General features: G+C 40.3%; 1 protein-coding gene across 2 annotated transcripts in view; it reads right to left on the bottom strand.

Annotated features, from left to right (window-relative positions):
- Positions 1–1,768: 1,768 nt before the first annotated feature.
- LOC123235597 (proton-coupled amino acid transporter 1-like) overlaps positions 1,769–14,429 on the bottom strand; it is a 34,479-nt gene continuing 21,818 nt past the window's right edge. For both annotated transcript variants that reach the window (XM_044661783.1, XM_044661784.1), the window contains 4 exons: positions 10,490–10,588; positions 6,859–7,025; positions 4,400–4,569; positions 1,769–2,043 (listed from right to left, as the gene is read on the bottom strand). In XM_044661783.1, coding sequence (XP_044517718.1) covers positions 1,769–2,043; positions 4,400–4,569; positions 6,859–7,025; positions 10,490–10,588 — 711 coding nt within the window. The remainder of the gene's footprint in view (positions 2,044–4,399; positions 4,570–6,858; positions 7,026–10,489; positions 10,589–14,429) is intronic.

Here is a 14,429-nt window from a genome sequence, read left to right as displayed (position 1 = left end):
GTACAGAGTAAATGTTAATGTTATTGTTGAATTTGCCCCAACTCCAAAAGGTTCTCACAAAAAGGACTAGATCTTTTTCTCACTCCTTAGCACCTGCTCATTTGTAGATGCTTCCTTTATCTACTAGGAGTCACTGTGGAACCCTGGCCCACACTGGGGATGGGACCTATACATATCCCTCTCTGAAAAAGGAAAAGAAAAACCCAAAGACGAAGCAAATGTTAGTTGTTATTAGACTTTAATGTTGGTAACTTACATGTTATTGAAGAGATGGTCAAAGGCTCTTCTTTGCAAGAGAGGAGAACAAAAACACTATCATAGCTAAACCTGAAATCTTCCCTGGTGCCTAATGAGTACTCTGCACACACAAAGTAATCAAACAAATGCCTCTGGAATGAATTCTAGTATTTGCTATCATGAGCTGTTTCAGATTCCAATCTTTCCTTCCAAACACTAATAGATAAGTCTTTATTCTTCAGATTAGCCTGCTAATCTTAAAAAAAAATAAGAATTTTCTCTTGGAGTCTGTGACTAACTATAGTCAGGAGATATAAGAGGAGAGGACTACCCTTTCTCTCCAATATCATTTGCCTAAGAGTCCTCTCTTTTTTATTTTCTAGCACAGCTTCCATCTTCCTTCTCCAGAGCCCTCTGCTGTAGCAGGGAGCCCCTCTTCCTTCCTCAAATATGTGTAATATAGTGAAAAGAGCACTGGATTGGTGGTTGGGGATCCTGGGTTACAGTTCCAACTGTGAACAGGGCAAATCAATTCCTACCTCTGTGTCTACACTTTCCTCTTTTGCAAAATGAGGGTGTTGGACTAAATAGGCTCTCAGATCCCTTTTTCACTCCGATATCCTAGAATTCTGATGCATAGGATGGGAATGACCTCAGCATTATGTGGCCAGAGACCTGATTTCTGGTCTCAACTAAAGCACTCAGCTAACTCAGGTTGCAGCTTTATGCAGGCTTCTTCCCCTCTCTTGCTTCAGTTTCTTAATTTCCTTCATTTCAAGATGATTGATTCCCCCTGGCACATGCCCACTTCTCAAAACTGCATCTGTTCTGATGCAAAGTCCAACTGTATTTTAGAGTCTAGAGCTCTTGGTTGAGTATAACTATTTCACAATTCAGCTTGTCTTTGAGGAACAAGGTAGATTTAGGTTATCATTTCCCGAGCTCCAGGGACAAGGAGTCACACTCCAGATAGACTATATTTAGAGTTTCAATATCACTTTGTATTCGGACAGTTCATGGATGGAAAGTACATACATGCTCAGTCTTGTTGGGTCATCCTTATGTGATAGGCAGCAGCTAGTGGAAACCTTTAGCTGAGGTTTTCCAACAAGTTAGAAACAAAGCCAAGAGAAAATTACTCATACCTTGAGGCACTCCTTTGGAGGGCTCCCAAAGTAAGTGAATGCTGAGGGGGGAAGAAAAGGAATGGTAATAGGTCATATTTTTAAAGCACTTTAGTTTGCAAAGTACTCTCCACATATACATATATGCACACATGTATATTGCCTCATTCGAGTCTCCTAATAATCCTCTAAGGAAAAGCAATATCCTCATTTTACAGGTGAGGAAACTGAGGCTCAAAGAGTTTAGGTGACTTGCCCAGTCATCAAGAACCCAGGTTTTCCACTTCCAGACCCAGTACTCTTTCTACCATACCACAGTTAGCCTAGTCCTGGAAACGGTGAGTTCACCTTCCACAGGGAGTGGAGGGATGAGGAGAGACAGGGAAGATGTTCCACTTGGAAGTAGATCACTGTACAAAGGAACTGGTGATGTTGACAAAGGTGTGAGAAACAGGGGGCTGGGTCAGCTCATAGATTGATTGGTAGGTCCCCACCACAAACCCAAGGAAGCCTAGGACACTGATCAGTGTGTCCTTAATGATGGTGATAGGGCTTATGCCCTCTGGGTAAAAGGCGATGATTTCCAGGAGTGGAGGTATGATCAGAGCCAGGGCACTGCTGCTTATGGAGCCCACCAGGGCTATTACCAGGTCTAGCCTGGGGACAAGGATGGCCAAAGCACCTGTGAAGCAAAAAACATTTGTGACCAATCTGAAATGGATGGTATAACTAGCATTTTTGTTGTTGTTGTTGAGTTATTCAGTCATGTCTGACTCTTCATGACTCCACGAACTATCACAGCATGCCAGACCCTTCTGTCCTCCACTGTCTCCCTAAGTATGTTCAAGCACCTGTTTGTTGCTTCCATGATATCATCTATCCATCTCTTTCTCTGCCATCCCCTTCTCCTTTTGCCTTCATTTGGTCCTGAAATCAGGGTCTCTTCTAGTAAGTTATATCTTCTCATCATGTGGCCAAATTATTTAAGCTTCAGTGTTTGACTTTCCAATGAATAGTCTGAATTAATTTCTTTCAGTACTGGCATCATCATGTCCATTTTTCAAGCATAGAAATGAAGGCAAAGGAATTTAAACAACATCCTTTAAAAGGTCACCTCTCAAAGGAGTGACAGAGCTAAACTCCATGGATCCAGAGTCTTAGCACTACATCAAGAGGTCTTAAGGTCTTCCCTAATAGGTAATTCTGTATAGGCCACCTTTTAAAGGAAGCAAATTTCAATACTTCAAAAGACCTGTGCTTTTGTCAGTGTATTTATGAACTCATAATCACAATTGCAAATCAAAATCTCTCTCTAGTGAAAAGTAGAGATTTTCACAAGTTGCTACACTTAGCTGGGCTGGTTTCCTGAGACCTTTCCCTGTGCCCATACTTAAAGCCTTCCCAATTATTGGGGTGTGTGTGTGTGTGTGTGTGTGTGTGTGTGTGCGCGCGCACGCACACGCACACATGCACGTGTGGACAAGATAAGTTTTATGAAATAAAATTACTCCAAATGAGAGTGAGTTGGAGTTCTTGCTCCCGGGGCCTTGCCTGTGGGTGAGGGGAGTCTAGAGCTTCCTCTCTAAGGGGGAAGAAGTTCATAGGTCCCAGTTCTAAGGGAGATCCCTCTTCCCCTAGCCCTGGCCCAGACAGGGATCTCCTCTTGCACCATCATCCCACTAAGGAAGAGTCATTCCAAAGAGATACCTTGACCAAGGTGCCCATCTTCCTGTGCTTCTGGATTACCAGCCTGGGGAGCTTGGGTCAGATGAGAAGGGTTGGGTGCCCTCCAGAAACCTGTCCAGCTTGGCAGGAGCTGCAAGAGTCTACACTCTGTTGGCCCAACCTTGGAGAACCCAGGGTCATCTTCACATTGAGATAAGGCCCTAGGGGAGGACTTTAGTGGGAGAGTACATTTGAAAGCCTCTGTAAACTTCCAAGAGCCATCTAAACACCGGGGGGGTTATCAAAACAAGCTCAGTGAGTCTCTTTCCCAACCTCCTCATGAGACATTATAGGAGAGGACATTCTCTAGCTCTTTCTTTTGTGAAGTGATCTGATTATTTAGAGCTAGGAAAATGGAGATTATTAGCTCTCACAATAAAAAATTGGGGAGAATTGTAAGCAGGTAATTATTAAATTATCCTTGAATCTCAAATGACATTGAAGAGAGAAAAGGAAACAAGCACTTATTAAGTGCCTATTATGTGCCAGCTACTATACTGAACATTTTACAAATATTATCTCATTTGATCCTAACAACAAATCTGAGAGGTGGGTGCTATTACTGCCCCCATTTTGCAACTGAGAAAACTGAGGCAGTTAAGTGACTTACTCAGTCATATAGCTAGTAAGTATCTGAGGTCAAATTTGAGCTCAGGTCTTCCTGATGTTAGCCCCATGCTCTGTGCACCATGGTGCCTCCTAGCTGCCATAGGGTGAAGTGATCTGCCTAAAGTCAGAGTAAGTAGCAAAACCAAGAATAAAACCAAAGTGCCTGACACTTAGTTCAAGATTCCTTTTACTCTACTTCATCACAAGCTTGCTGAGTGGTGCCAGTGAACTTGAGGATTCCTACCCTCATACCATGGTCTATACCAGTGAGTCCCAAAGTGGGTGCCACTGCCCTCTGGTGGGTGCTGCAGCGATCCAGGGGAGTGGTGATGGCCACAGATGCATTTATCTTTCCTATTAATTGCTATTAAAATTTTTTAAAAAATTAATTTCCAGGGGGCTAAGTAATATTTTTTCTGGAAAGGGGGTGGTAGGCCAAAAAAGTTTGGGAACCACTGGTCTACACCCTGACCATCTCCCAGGTGTTGGGTGCCCAAGTATCACATCAAAATCGAATCATACTGTGTCTGGAGGATCTGGGTTCAAATCTGATCTCAGATACCTCCTCCCTGGGCAAGCTACTTAGCCCCAATTGCCTAGCCTTTACCACTTTTCTGCCCTGGAACTGATACTCCGTATCAGTTCTGAGACAGAAGGTAAGAGTTTTTTAAGAAAAAAATCAAGTCATTTTGCTTTCTACTCACATGTCACAGAGACCAGGGCTGTGCGGATGGATAAGTCTACTGCCAGATTCCAGCTCCTTGGCACACGAGAGACAGCAAAAGGGATGATGATCTCTGCTGGGACGTAGAACTGCAGGGCGTAGGTGAAAAAGATTCCAAGGGAGTAGAGCAGCTTGACGGACTGATATAACCTGTTGATAGAACCCAACTAATTGATCAGCTTGTCTGGGAAAATCTACCTAAAATCTTAGCTCTTAGCACCAAAGTAAATGCAAAGTATGGCATAGAAAGAAGGGATTGAATTCAACAAGGTTAAGTCAGAAGTCACCATATTGGTTGAAGAAATTCATGTATGTTTTCTTCTCCCAAACTTTCTACTTCCTTACAACCCAATACTGGATCACACTGAATCAAGTAGCCAGAAGTCTGTGTAAGATTACTGTAATAATGGTCAATAATAGGGCGACTAGGTGGCACAGTGGCCAAGTCTGGAGTCAGGAGGACCTGGGTTCAAATCTGACTACAGACACTTCCTGGCTGTGTGATCCTGAGCATGTCCCTTAGCCCCAATTGCCTAGTACTTGCCCTTCCGTCTTAAGAGTTGTTACTCGATAACAGAAAATAAGGGTTTAAAAAAATAGTTAAAAAAAATAACAAAAGCAACAATTGACTTTTCACTTGGCAAAGCATTTTACATACATTATCTCATTTGAACCTAATAAAACTGTGAAGAAGGTATTGCAGTTATCATCATCCCCATTTCATAGAGGTGGAAACTGGGACTTAAAAGACATTTAACTGGCTTATCTGAGTCAGAGGCCAATTTAGTTCCAAGTTAGAGAGTTCTTGGAAAACACCTAATTCATCCCTTTCATTCTACAGATGAAGAAGCTGAGATCTAGAAAATGTAAATGGATTGCACTGGACACAGATAGTGTCAGGAGCAGGACTGCAGGTCTCTGTAACTGTGGAGATGCAGATATGGGCCCTGAGTTGGTCACACTATCAAGACTAGTGGTCACTTTTGACCATTGACTTTGGGCTAGTTCCCAGAATTGGATCTAAGAAAATTCTCTGAAGCTCCAAGTATCTATCAGCAGAAAGAACAAGTATGTGTGATGTTGTAATATAAATGGGCTTGTCATAAGTGCATCAAAGAATTGTCAATTGTTGGAACAGGGCTTCTAAACTTGGGATCTGCGACATGGTTTTTAAAATATTTTGATAACTCTATTTCAATAGAGTTGGTTCCCTTCTTAATCTTATATATTTTATTCATTTAAAAACTACTCCAAAAAGAGGCTCATGGGCTTTATTAGGCTGCCAAAGAGTTTTAGGACATAAAACAGGTTGAGAATCCACACTTTAGGCCATCCAGTTCAACTTTCCACTAATTCCCGGAAGAAATCAATTAAATGACTTGACTAAAGCCATATAGTCAGTAGGTACCAGATCTGGGACTAGAATCCAGGAATTTATCCCTGCATTATAAGCCATCGCTCTGAAGGGATCAGAGAGAAGGTCAGGAGAACTTCTGACAAAAGGGATCCAAACATACAAGGTGACCAGTTTGACTTTAATCTCATTCCCTTCCACAAATCCCATCATATGTTACACCCAATTAAAATATCATCTTTAAAACAGAATAGCATTAGGTGTCATACCTATGGTTTAATAATGTTGGCATCCAACACATTTAATTAGGAGCCATAAAGAGAAGAGAATATTGGACTTGGAACTCAAAGGTTTGGGTTTGAGTCCTGACTCTGCTGCTCATTGTTTGGCCATGGGAAAGTCACTTCCTTTCTATGCTTTGGAGTTTTCTCCTAAGTAAAATAAGGAGTTGACTTGGTAATCAAATCACTACAGTCTCCTCCACTGGTGATATTTTATGATTCAGTCTAGGAACTGAATTTGAGATGAGATTAGCATAGAGGTATTAAGTTCACTTGCTTTGGCCTTCCCAGAAAGTTCTATAGTCCTCCTGCTTTATTTAAGTAGAAATATAAAATTAATAATAATCTTAATATTAACTTTTCTAGACTTTGTATTTTATCCATCACTGATTACAGTAATCAGTTCATCATATAAATAATAACTTAGTGTACAAAGTGCTTTATATACATTATTTCATTTTATCCTAAAAACTCCATCAGGCTGTGGGACTCTGGGCAAGTTGCTTAATCCCAGCTGCCTAGCCCTTACTGCTCTTCTTCCTTGAAACCAAAATTTAGTATCGATTCTAAGACAGAAGGCAAGATTTAAAAAAGACAAAAACAGAAAATGCTATCAGGAAGATAATGGTTATTATCCCCATTTTACAGATGAAGAAAGAAAGACGGAGAAAGAGGACTTCCCCAAGGTAAAACAGCTAGTAAATGGCTTTCAATTTGTAGTAGAGAATTCTTTCTATTCCATCAGAATTGTTCCTTCCCAAGTTTATGTGCATGGATTCCTTCCTCTCCAAACCATAAACGTACCAGCAATTGGGTAAGTTGAGGGTTATGCTAGCTCGTATGCCATCTCCAAACCTCAAGTAGCCCAGGCATCCCAGGCTGATGTAGAGAAGAGTAATTATGGTCATCCCCAAATACAAGATGAATGGGAATTGCTCCCTCTTCTTCATTTTGTTTTCTAGGGGAAGAACCTGTTAGGAAGGCAAGGAAGGACAAAAAGAGAAGTGTTAGTCACCAGCAAAGGAGATAACACCATCATCCCCAAAAGGATTTCTATTCTGCTTCTATTCTAGGTCTTCCCTTTTCTTCTTTGCAACCCTCTGCTCTGGGCAAACTCATCTTCTTGTTTTGTGAGCCTACGAAAGGTTTTAGCATTTTAGCATAGAAAAGCACATTTCAATGCAGTCATTCATTCCATCAAGGTGGTTGGTTATTCCCTCTCCCTAGAAGATCAGAAGCCCTTTGTCCCTTGTTGACTAGTCTTCATGCCCTAGTCAAAAAATGGATCCCCTCAGTGGGTCTCTGATGGTGAGCCCTTCTGCCAAGAAGCTTCATTGGTTCTTGGATGATAGACTTAGAGACCATCCTCAGGCTCCTCCTCAACACTTTTCCAGCTAGTTGGGAACTGTCAGAGCTTGAACCTCACTGGCATTGCTTTTGAGAAGTTGGGTGTACCATTACAACAGGATGTGATGCCACATGTGCTACCTTCTTCTACTAATCAAAATCTTGGGTGGACAACTTAGTAATGGTTAGCAAAAAGGCTTAGAACACAGCTACAGCACCCAAATTTTGCTAATGGGTCACAAAATAAAAAGTGGTGGAAAGCATTTTTATTAAGCACTACTCTGCTAAGTACTTTACAAATATGATCTCATTTGAGCCTCATAACAATCCTGTGAGGTAGGTGCTATTTTTATTTCCATCTTACAGATCAGAAAACTGAGACAAACTGAGGTAAAAAGACTTGCTTTTAGGCAGTGCTAGACACTAGGAAGTGTCTGAAGCAGAATTTGAACTCTGACTTCAGATCCAGCTCTAATCTACTGGCCACTAGCTGCGTCTATTCATATACTGCTTTTTAAAGTTTGCAAAACACTTTATAAATATTGTCTCATATGATTTTCATAACATCTCTGGGAGGTAAGTGTTATTTTTATCCCCATTTTATAGATGAGAAAACTGAGGCAAAGAGTGGTTAGGTGGCTTATCCAAGATCATGAAGCTAGTATCTGTAGCAAGATTTGAACTCTGGCTCCAGGTCCAGTTCTGAACCACCTAGCTTGTGACTAAGCCAGTAATCTGACTCTTCTTTATAAAATCTCCTCACTTTTATGTATCCATAGTCCCTGAGAACCACAGAGATCACTCTTGGAGCCCTAAGACCTGATGTGTCTGAAAAGGTCAGAAATGAATCATATCTAAAATATGTATATTTCTCCAGGGCTTAAAAGAATACCACTGAAAAGTTTTACTCGCTAAGGCAATGATCAGAATAAGAAAGTCACAAAAATTTCCATTTCAAAGCAGAACACTTGGATTCAAATCCTTAACCTGCCAATTAATAGAATCTCAATTCCTTTGATTTGGTTTCCTTATTTGTGAAATTGCTATCACATTCCTACAATCTACCTTCTAGGGCTGTGGTGGGCAAACTTTTTAAAGAGGCTGCCAAAGGAATGGAAATGCTCATCTGTCAGTCTGTTTCTAAAGCAAATCTTTCCAAGTTTCATTGTATTGCGTCCTATTCCTTGTATTCCTCAGATTAGGAATAATATCCCAGATAGAACATTTCAGGTGGCCTCATCTGGCCTGCTGGCCATAGTTTGCCCATCACTGTCCTAGGGTCATTATAAGGATTAAATGAAATAATATCTGATGAAGGGGCAGCTAGGTGACTGAGTGCATAGACGCTGGATCTGGAGTCAGAAAGACCTGAATTCAAGTCTAGTCTCAGATATTTACCTGCTATGTGACTTTGGACAAGTCACTTAACCTTTGTTTGCCTTAGTCCACTGGAGAAGGAAATGGCAAACCACTCTGGTATTTTTGCTAAGGAAACCCTACATGGACATAACAGCCCATAGGGTCGTGAAGAGTCAGATATCACTTAATGACTGAACAGCAACATGTAAAAGTGCATTGTGATCTATAAAATACTCGTTGGAGGGCAACTAGGTGGCTCAGTGGATTGAGAGCCAGGCTGGAGACAAGAGGTCCTGGGTCCAAATCTTGTCTCAGATACTTCCTAGTCATGTGACCCTGAGCAAGTCACTTAACCCCAATTGCCTAACTCCCCCAGGGCTACCCTGAAAAATCCTAGTCAACCATTTGGGAGATATAGCCACTTATCTCTAATCTCTTCTTATCTTGAGAGTCCTATGACCAGTCAGAAGGGAGCCAGCTGTAAGCACTTAGGCTTGGAGCCAGAAGACTATGATGTTGACTAGCTGTGGAACTCTGGGGAAGATACCTTCCGTCTCTCTGGGTCTCAGTTTCCCCATTATATAAAATGAGTGCTTTAGAGAAGATAGCCTATGAAAGATCCCCTATCCATTCTAAGATTCTCTGATACTAGTATAGAATAATTTTATACCTGGGGTCGGCAGAGAGATGAAGGATTGGACTTCATCTACTTCTTCCTACACAGTAGAGCCCAGAAGCCGCAGGGGGGTTCTGAGGTCCTGCATTCAATTCTTGCCTTTGATGTAAACTTTGAGAAAGTCACTTAGCTCCAAAGGCCTGTTTCCTCTTGTGTAAAATGAAGTTAGACTAAATGGCCTTTACTCTCTCTTCTACTTCAAGAACCATGATCTTTCTATTAGTTGAAGCTCTCTAGGGAGGGGAATGAATTGTCAAGAGGTTAAAGATCCTCGAGGATCATACTTTGTTCAGGTATGAGTTAAATTAGATGGTCTTTGAGATTCCTTCCGACTTTCCGATTCAGTGACCCAGGTCCAATTTGTTGAAGTGAATCAATATGTATGAAACAATACATATGTAAGTTTGACAAATCACAACTTATTTTGGTGTCAATTTCCTCAGCTATAAAGTAAGAGGTTTGGGCAAAATAGTGCTAAAGACAGAAGTTTTTAATCTTTTTTGTATCATGGCAATTCATTGAAGTTTTGGATGCCTTCTCACTATAGTATTAGTTGGTGCTTTTTTTTAAAGCCCTTACCTTCTGTCTTAGTATCAACTCTAAGACAGAAGAGCAGTAAAGGCTAGGCAATTAGGGTTAAGTGACTTGCCTAGAGTTATACAACTAGGAAGTGTCGGAGGCCAGATCTGAACCCAGGTCTTCCTGACTCTAGACCTGGTGCTCTCTTCACTGTGCTATCTAGCTACCCCCACAATCATGTTACAAAGGAAGCAAATACAATGAAATATAATTATCAGGATATTTAAAAACCAAGTTCATGAATTCTGGGTTAAGAACCACAGGTCTAAGGTCTCTTCCAGTTCTAAATGTATGAAACAACTTGTTTATGAAACCAACTTCAGTTATGTCTTAAGTCAAAATTTCTGTCTCATGATGGCATTATTCTAGCCTTCCAGGAAAGGCCCCATCAGAACAATAGGTACCATGATCCCCAAGCTCCTTCCTAAGAGTTCATTAGTGGTCCCAAGAAGTTCTTATCACTTTAAACCTTACCACACCAATGCTCTCAAATGCAAAAATGGCAGTTCCAAAGAACAAAGGGTAGGTATTCCAGCTACTGATAAGAGGTAGGTTTTTGGGATCCGGGATATCCTAAAAGACAAAAACAAGTGGTTAGGATTAGAAGAAGCCCCATGATATCACAGCACACAAGCCCAATGAATAGTCCCAGGAAACTTTAAGAGAAGATAACCAGAGTTAAGTTCATTTCAAAATTGTTCCTAAACAGTTGGTGGTAGTCTCTCCCCTCCTGGTATGATTTTATATTTGCTTATCTTGACACGTGTTTGTATCCCCAATAGAATGGATACTCCTTGAAGTTAGAGACTATTGCATTGATTTATTTTTCTCCTATCCCTGGGAATGTGGTTTGTATGTAGAAAGCGTTTAATGAATGTATGTAGAACTAAATAAAATTATTAAATTCCCAGCCACCAGCCTTTATTAATTTATGAAGGAAAGGTTAACAGCTTTCTCTGGAAAGTAAAAAATTGGTGTGTGTGTGTGTGTGTGTGTGTGTGTGTGTGTGTGTGTGTGTGATTTTTTAAAAAACAGACACAAATTAGAACTAGCTAGATAGCCCTAAGCAACAGTGCTAACAGTAGAAGAGATAAGAGAAGAAATGGAAGCAAGACAATCTTCTGGAAATCTCATAGAGCTGTGAAAATAGCTCAAGTCAGAAAGAGCTTGAATTCAAATCCTGCCTCAGATATTTACTAGCTGTGTGACCCTGGGAAAGTTACTTAACCTTTGTTTGCCTTAATTCACTGGAAAAGGGAATGGCAAACTATTCTGGTATCTTTGCTAAGAAAATCAATGGACATTAGGATCTATGGGATCATGAAGAGTCAGACATGGCTTAATGATTGAACAACAACATGTTGACGTGCCTTGGTGGATTTTAAAGGCTTGAGTTCTCCAAGAGTTTGGGGTGTTGTATAAATAGCACTGAACTAGGGTTCAATAAATCTCAGTTTAAGTCCCAGCTCTATCATTTACTATCTGTGGGCCTTTAGGTGAGTTTCTTGGTCAGTCTGAGCAATGGTTTTTATATTCTCAAGATGAAAATGAGGCTATTTCTTGAACAAAGTGTTTTACAAACTATAGAACACTATGGAGGGTACTTATTACTGTGTTAAATATTATTATCACTTCACCCAGAAATAGTGTTGCTTTACAGAGATGAAAGCAATCAAGCCAGTAGCATTTTCTTAAGTGGGATTACCTAAGGAAATGATACATAAATGAAACTTCCTTTCCAAATTAGTTCTGCAGAATAGTTTAATACCTGCTATCTCTTAATAGGTACAGCGAGGTGGTGCAATGGATAGAGTGCTGGGCTTGGATCAGGAAGATTCATCTTCATAGGTTCAAATCCAGCCTCAGACACATACTATTTGGGTGACCCTGGGCAAGTCACTTAACTCTAAGTGCCTCACTATCCTCATCCATAAAATAAGCTGGAGAAGGAAATGGAAAACCACTCTAGAATCTCTGTCAAAAAAAACCTCCAATGGCCTCACACAGAGTCAGAAATGACTGAAACAATGCAACAACAACAAATCTCTTAATATCTATTATCTCTAAATTCACTTCAAGCAAAACATTCATTAATGTGCAAAGTATTATGTTAACCTCTGAGAAATAGTTCCTGTCTTCACAGAAATAGGGGAGATCTAATACATAAGTCAATAAATATAAGCTATAAGGAAGTAAATGTATTTCAAGGCATTTAAAAAGGGAAGTTATTTAAAGAAGGAAAGAATATTAAATTTTATATGTGAGGTAGAGGGACAAGGAAAGGAATAAAGTTAAGAAGGCCTTGTACAAGGGTCAGAAAAGTGAATAGAGAGTCAGGCCTGGAGATAGATAGGAGGTCCTGGGTTCAAATCTGGCCTCAGATACTTCCTGGTTATGTGATCATGGGCAAATCACTTAACTCCCATTGCCAACCCTTTACTCCTCTTTTGCTTTGGAACCAATACTTAGTATTATTTCCAAGGTAGAAGGTAAGGGTATTTTTTTTTAAAGGAAGGCCTTGCATAGGATGTGAAACCTGAGCCATGCCTTGAAAGAAGTTGGGGATTTCATAAGGGAGAGGAAGTACATTTCAGATAGAGGTTCACTTATGCAAAGGGATGGAGATAAGAGATGATGTCATCTCCGGGTAAGAGTCAACAGGCTAGTTTGACTAGAACAGTGAGAGAAAGAGTATAAGATGAAAAAAAGACTGAATAGGGTGTAGACAGTTTTAAATGGAAGGAAGAGGAGATGGAAGCTTTGAGTATGGGAATAATATGGGTAGATCTGTGTTAGTAATATCAATTTGGTGGTTTTGTGAAAGATGGATTGGAGAGATGAAAGGTTAGAAGCAGAGTCCAAGTGGGTGTATAATGCAATAGTTCAGATGTACAATAATGAGGGCCTGAACTAGGTCAAGCTATGTAGGTGGAAAGAAGGAAATAGTTGGAAGTTAGAATTAACAAGATGTGGCAACTGGGTAGATATGTGGAGGGACAGAAAGGATGCTCCAAGGTAGAAACCTAGATGGCTAGTAAGAGTGGTATCCAACAGAAAGAGGGAAATTTGGAAGAGGTATGGGTTTGAAGGAACATATGTATTCCATTTTGGATGTACTGTGTCCTGGGTGCCATATTAGGCACTGTACAGGAGGCAGATGGTCATCTAGGACTGGAATTCAAGAGAGAATGGGACTGTACATATAGATGTGGAGTGATCTACATAGATAAATTAATCTGTGGTATATGATATAGATGGTCAGATATAGGAAAGGGAAAAGAAGAATCAGACAGGAGAAAAATCAGTGCAGAGCAAGGTCACAGAAACTGAAAAACAAGTCAAAGACCAAGAGGAGGGGCTGGTCAATACTGTGAAAAGCTGCAGAGAAATCATGTAAAATAAACCACCAAATTTAGCAGTTAAGTGATCACTGAAGGGAGCAATTTCAGTCAACTAGTAAAGTCAAGATTCAGAACTCAGGGACTGAGAAGTGAGTGGGATATAAGGAAATGGAGGAAATGAATATAGACAGTCAATTCTAGAAGTTTGAATGTGAAAGGGATGGGAAAAATGCGATGACAGTTTGTGGCAAAGTTTTTTGTTTGGAGGCTATTATTTTTTAAGGATGGGAGAAGAGGCCTTGGCATGCTTATTGGTGGCAGAGGAGCCAACAAATAAGGGGAGGCGGAATATAAAAAAGAAAATAATTAAAGAGATGAGGACCTAAAAGAGATGGATGGAGATGAGATCAAGAATATAAGTAGAAGGATTTTCCTTGGCAAGGATAAACGCCACTTCTTCAGAGTGAGCAAATAAAAAGGGGATATGGAAAGATGAACAAAAGGACTGATGTGTAAAATAGGAGGAAAGAGGAAGCTTAGGACTCAATTTTCTCAGTAAAATAGAAGCCAAGATCCTTCTTTCAGAGAGAGGGAGAGGAAGAGGCAATATGTAAGGTTTGATGAAAGAGGTTTGGAGCTACTATATAGAGAACATTGAAGAGGAAACTGAAGAAAAATTAGTGTTTTTCTGTGTAGCAGTGAGGGGTGAGATTAGGTAACAAATTTTTAGTGCACCTAGTCGGCATAGTTATATGGCTTTTTCTTTTGCACTGTTAAGCGAGATGAGTAGGGAAAACAGATGGCAGAGGTAACTCAAAGTTGGATTGTCAAGGTAACCCAAGGTTTGGTCTGGTAAGAGTAAGACCAAGGGACAAACAATTTAGTGGTAGTTAGTGTATGGTGGAATTAGTCAGCAATATTGTTGAGACTATTGTAACAGAGGACTAGAAGTTATGGTGAGAACAAAAATTGGACTTAGGTGGGATAAGGAAAAGAAAGAAATTGAAGGATAGAAGGTTTCTCAGAAAGAGATATCAGAATTCTGGATCATGGTGATATAATCCTAATGGGTA

This window comes from Gracilinanus agilis, chromosome 2, assembly GCF_016433145.1.
Source record: "Gracilinanus agilis isolate LMUSP501 chromosome 2, AgileGrace, whole genome shotgun sequence".
Taxonomy (NCBI): Eukaryota; Metazoa; Chordata; class Mammalia; order Didelphimorphia; family Didelphidae; genus Gracilinanus; species Gracilinanus agilis.
The sequence above is the reverse complement of the archived record's forward strand: the minus strand, read 5'-3'. Positions and strand labels throughout refer to the sequence as shown.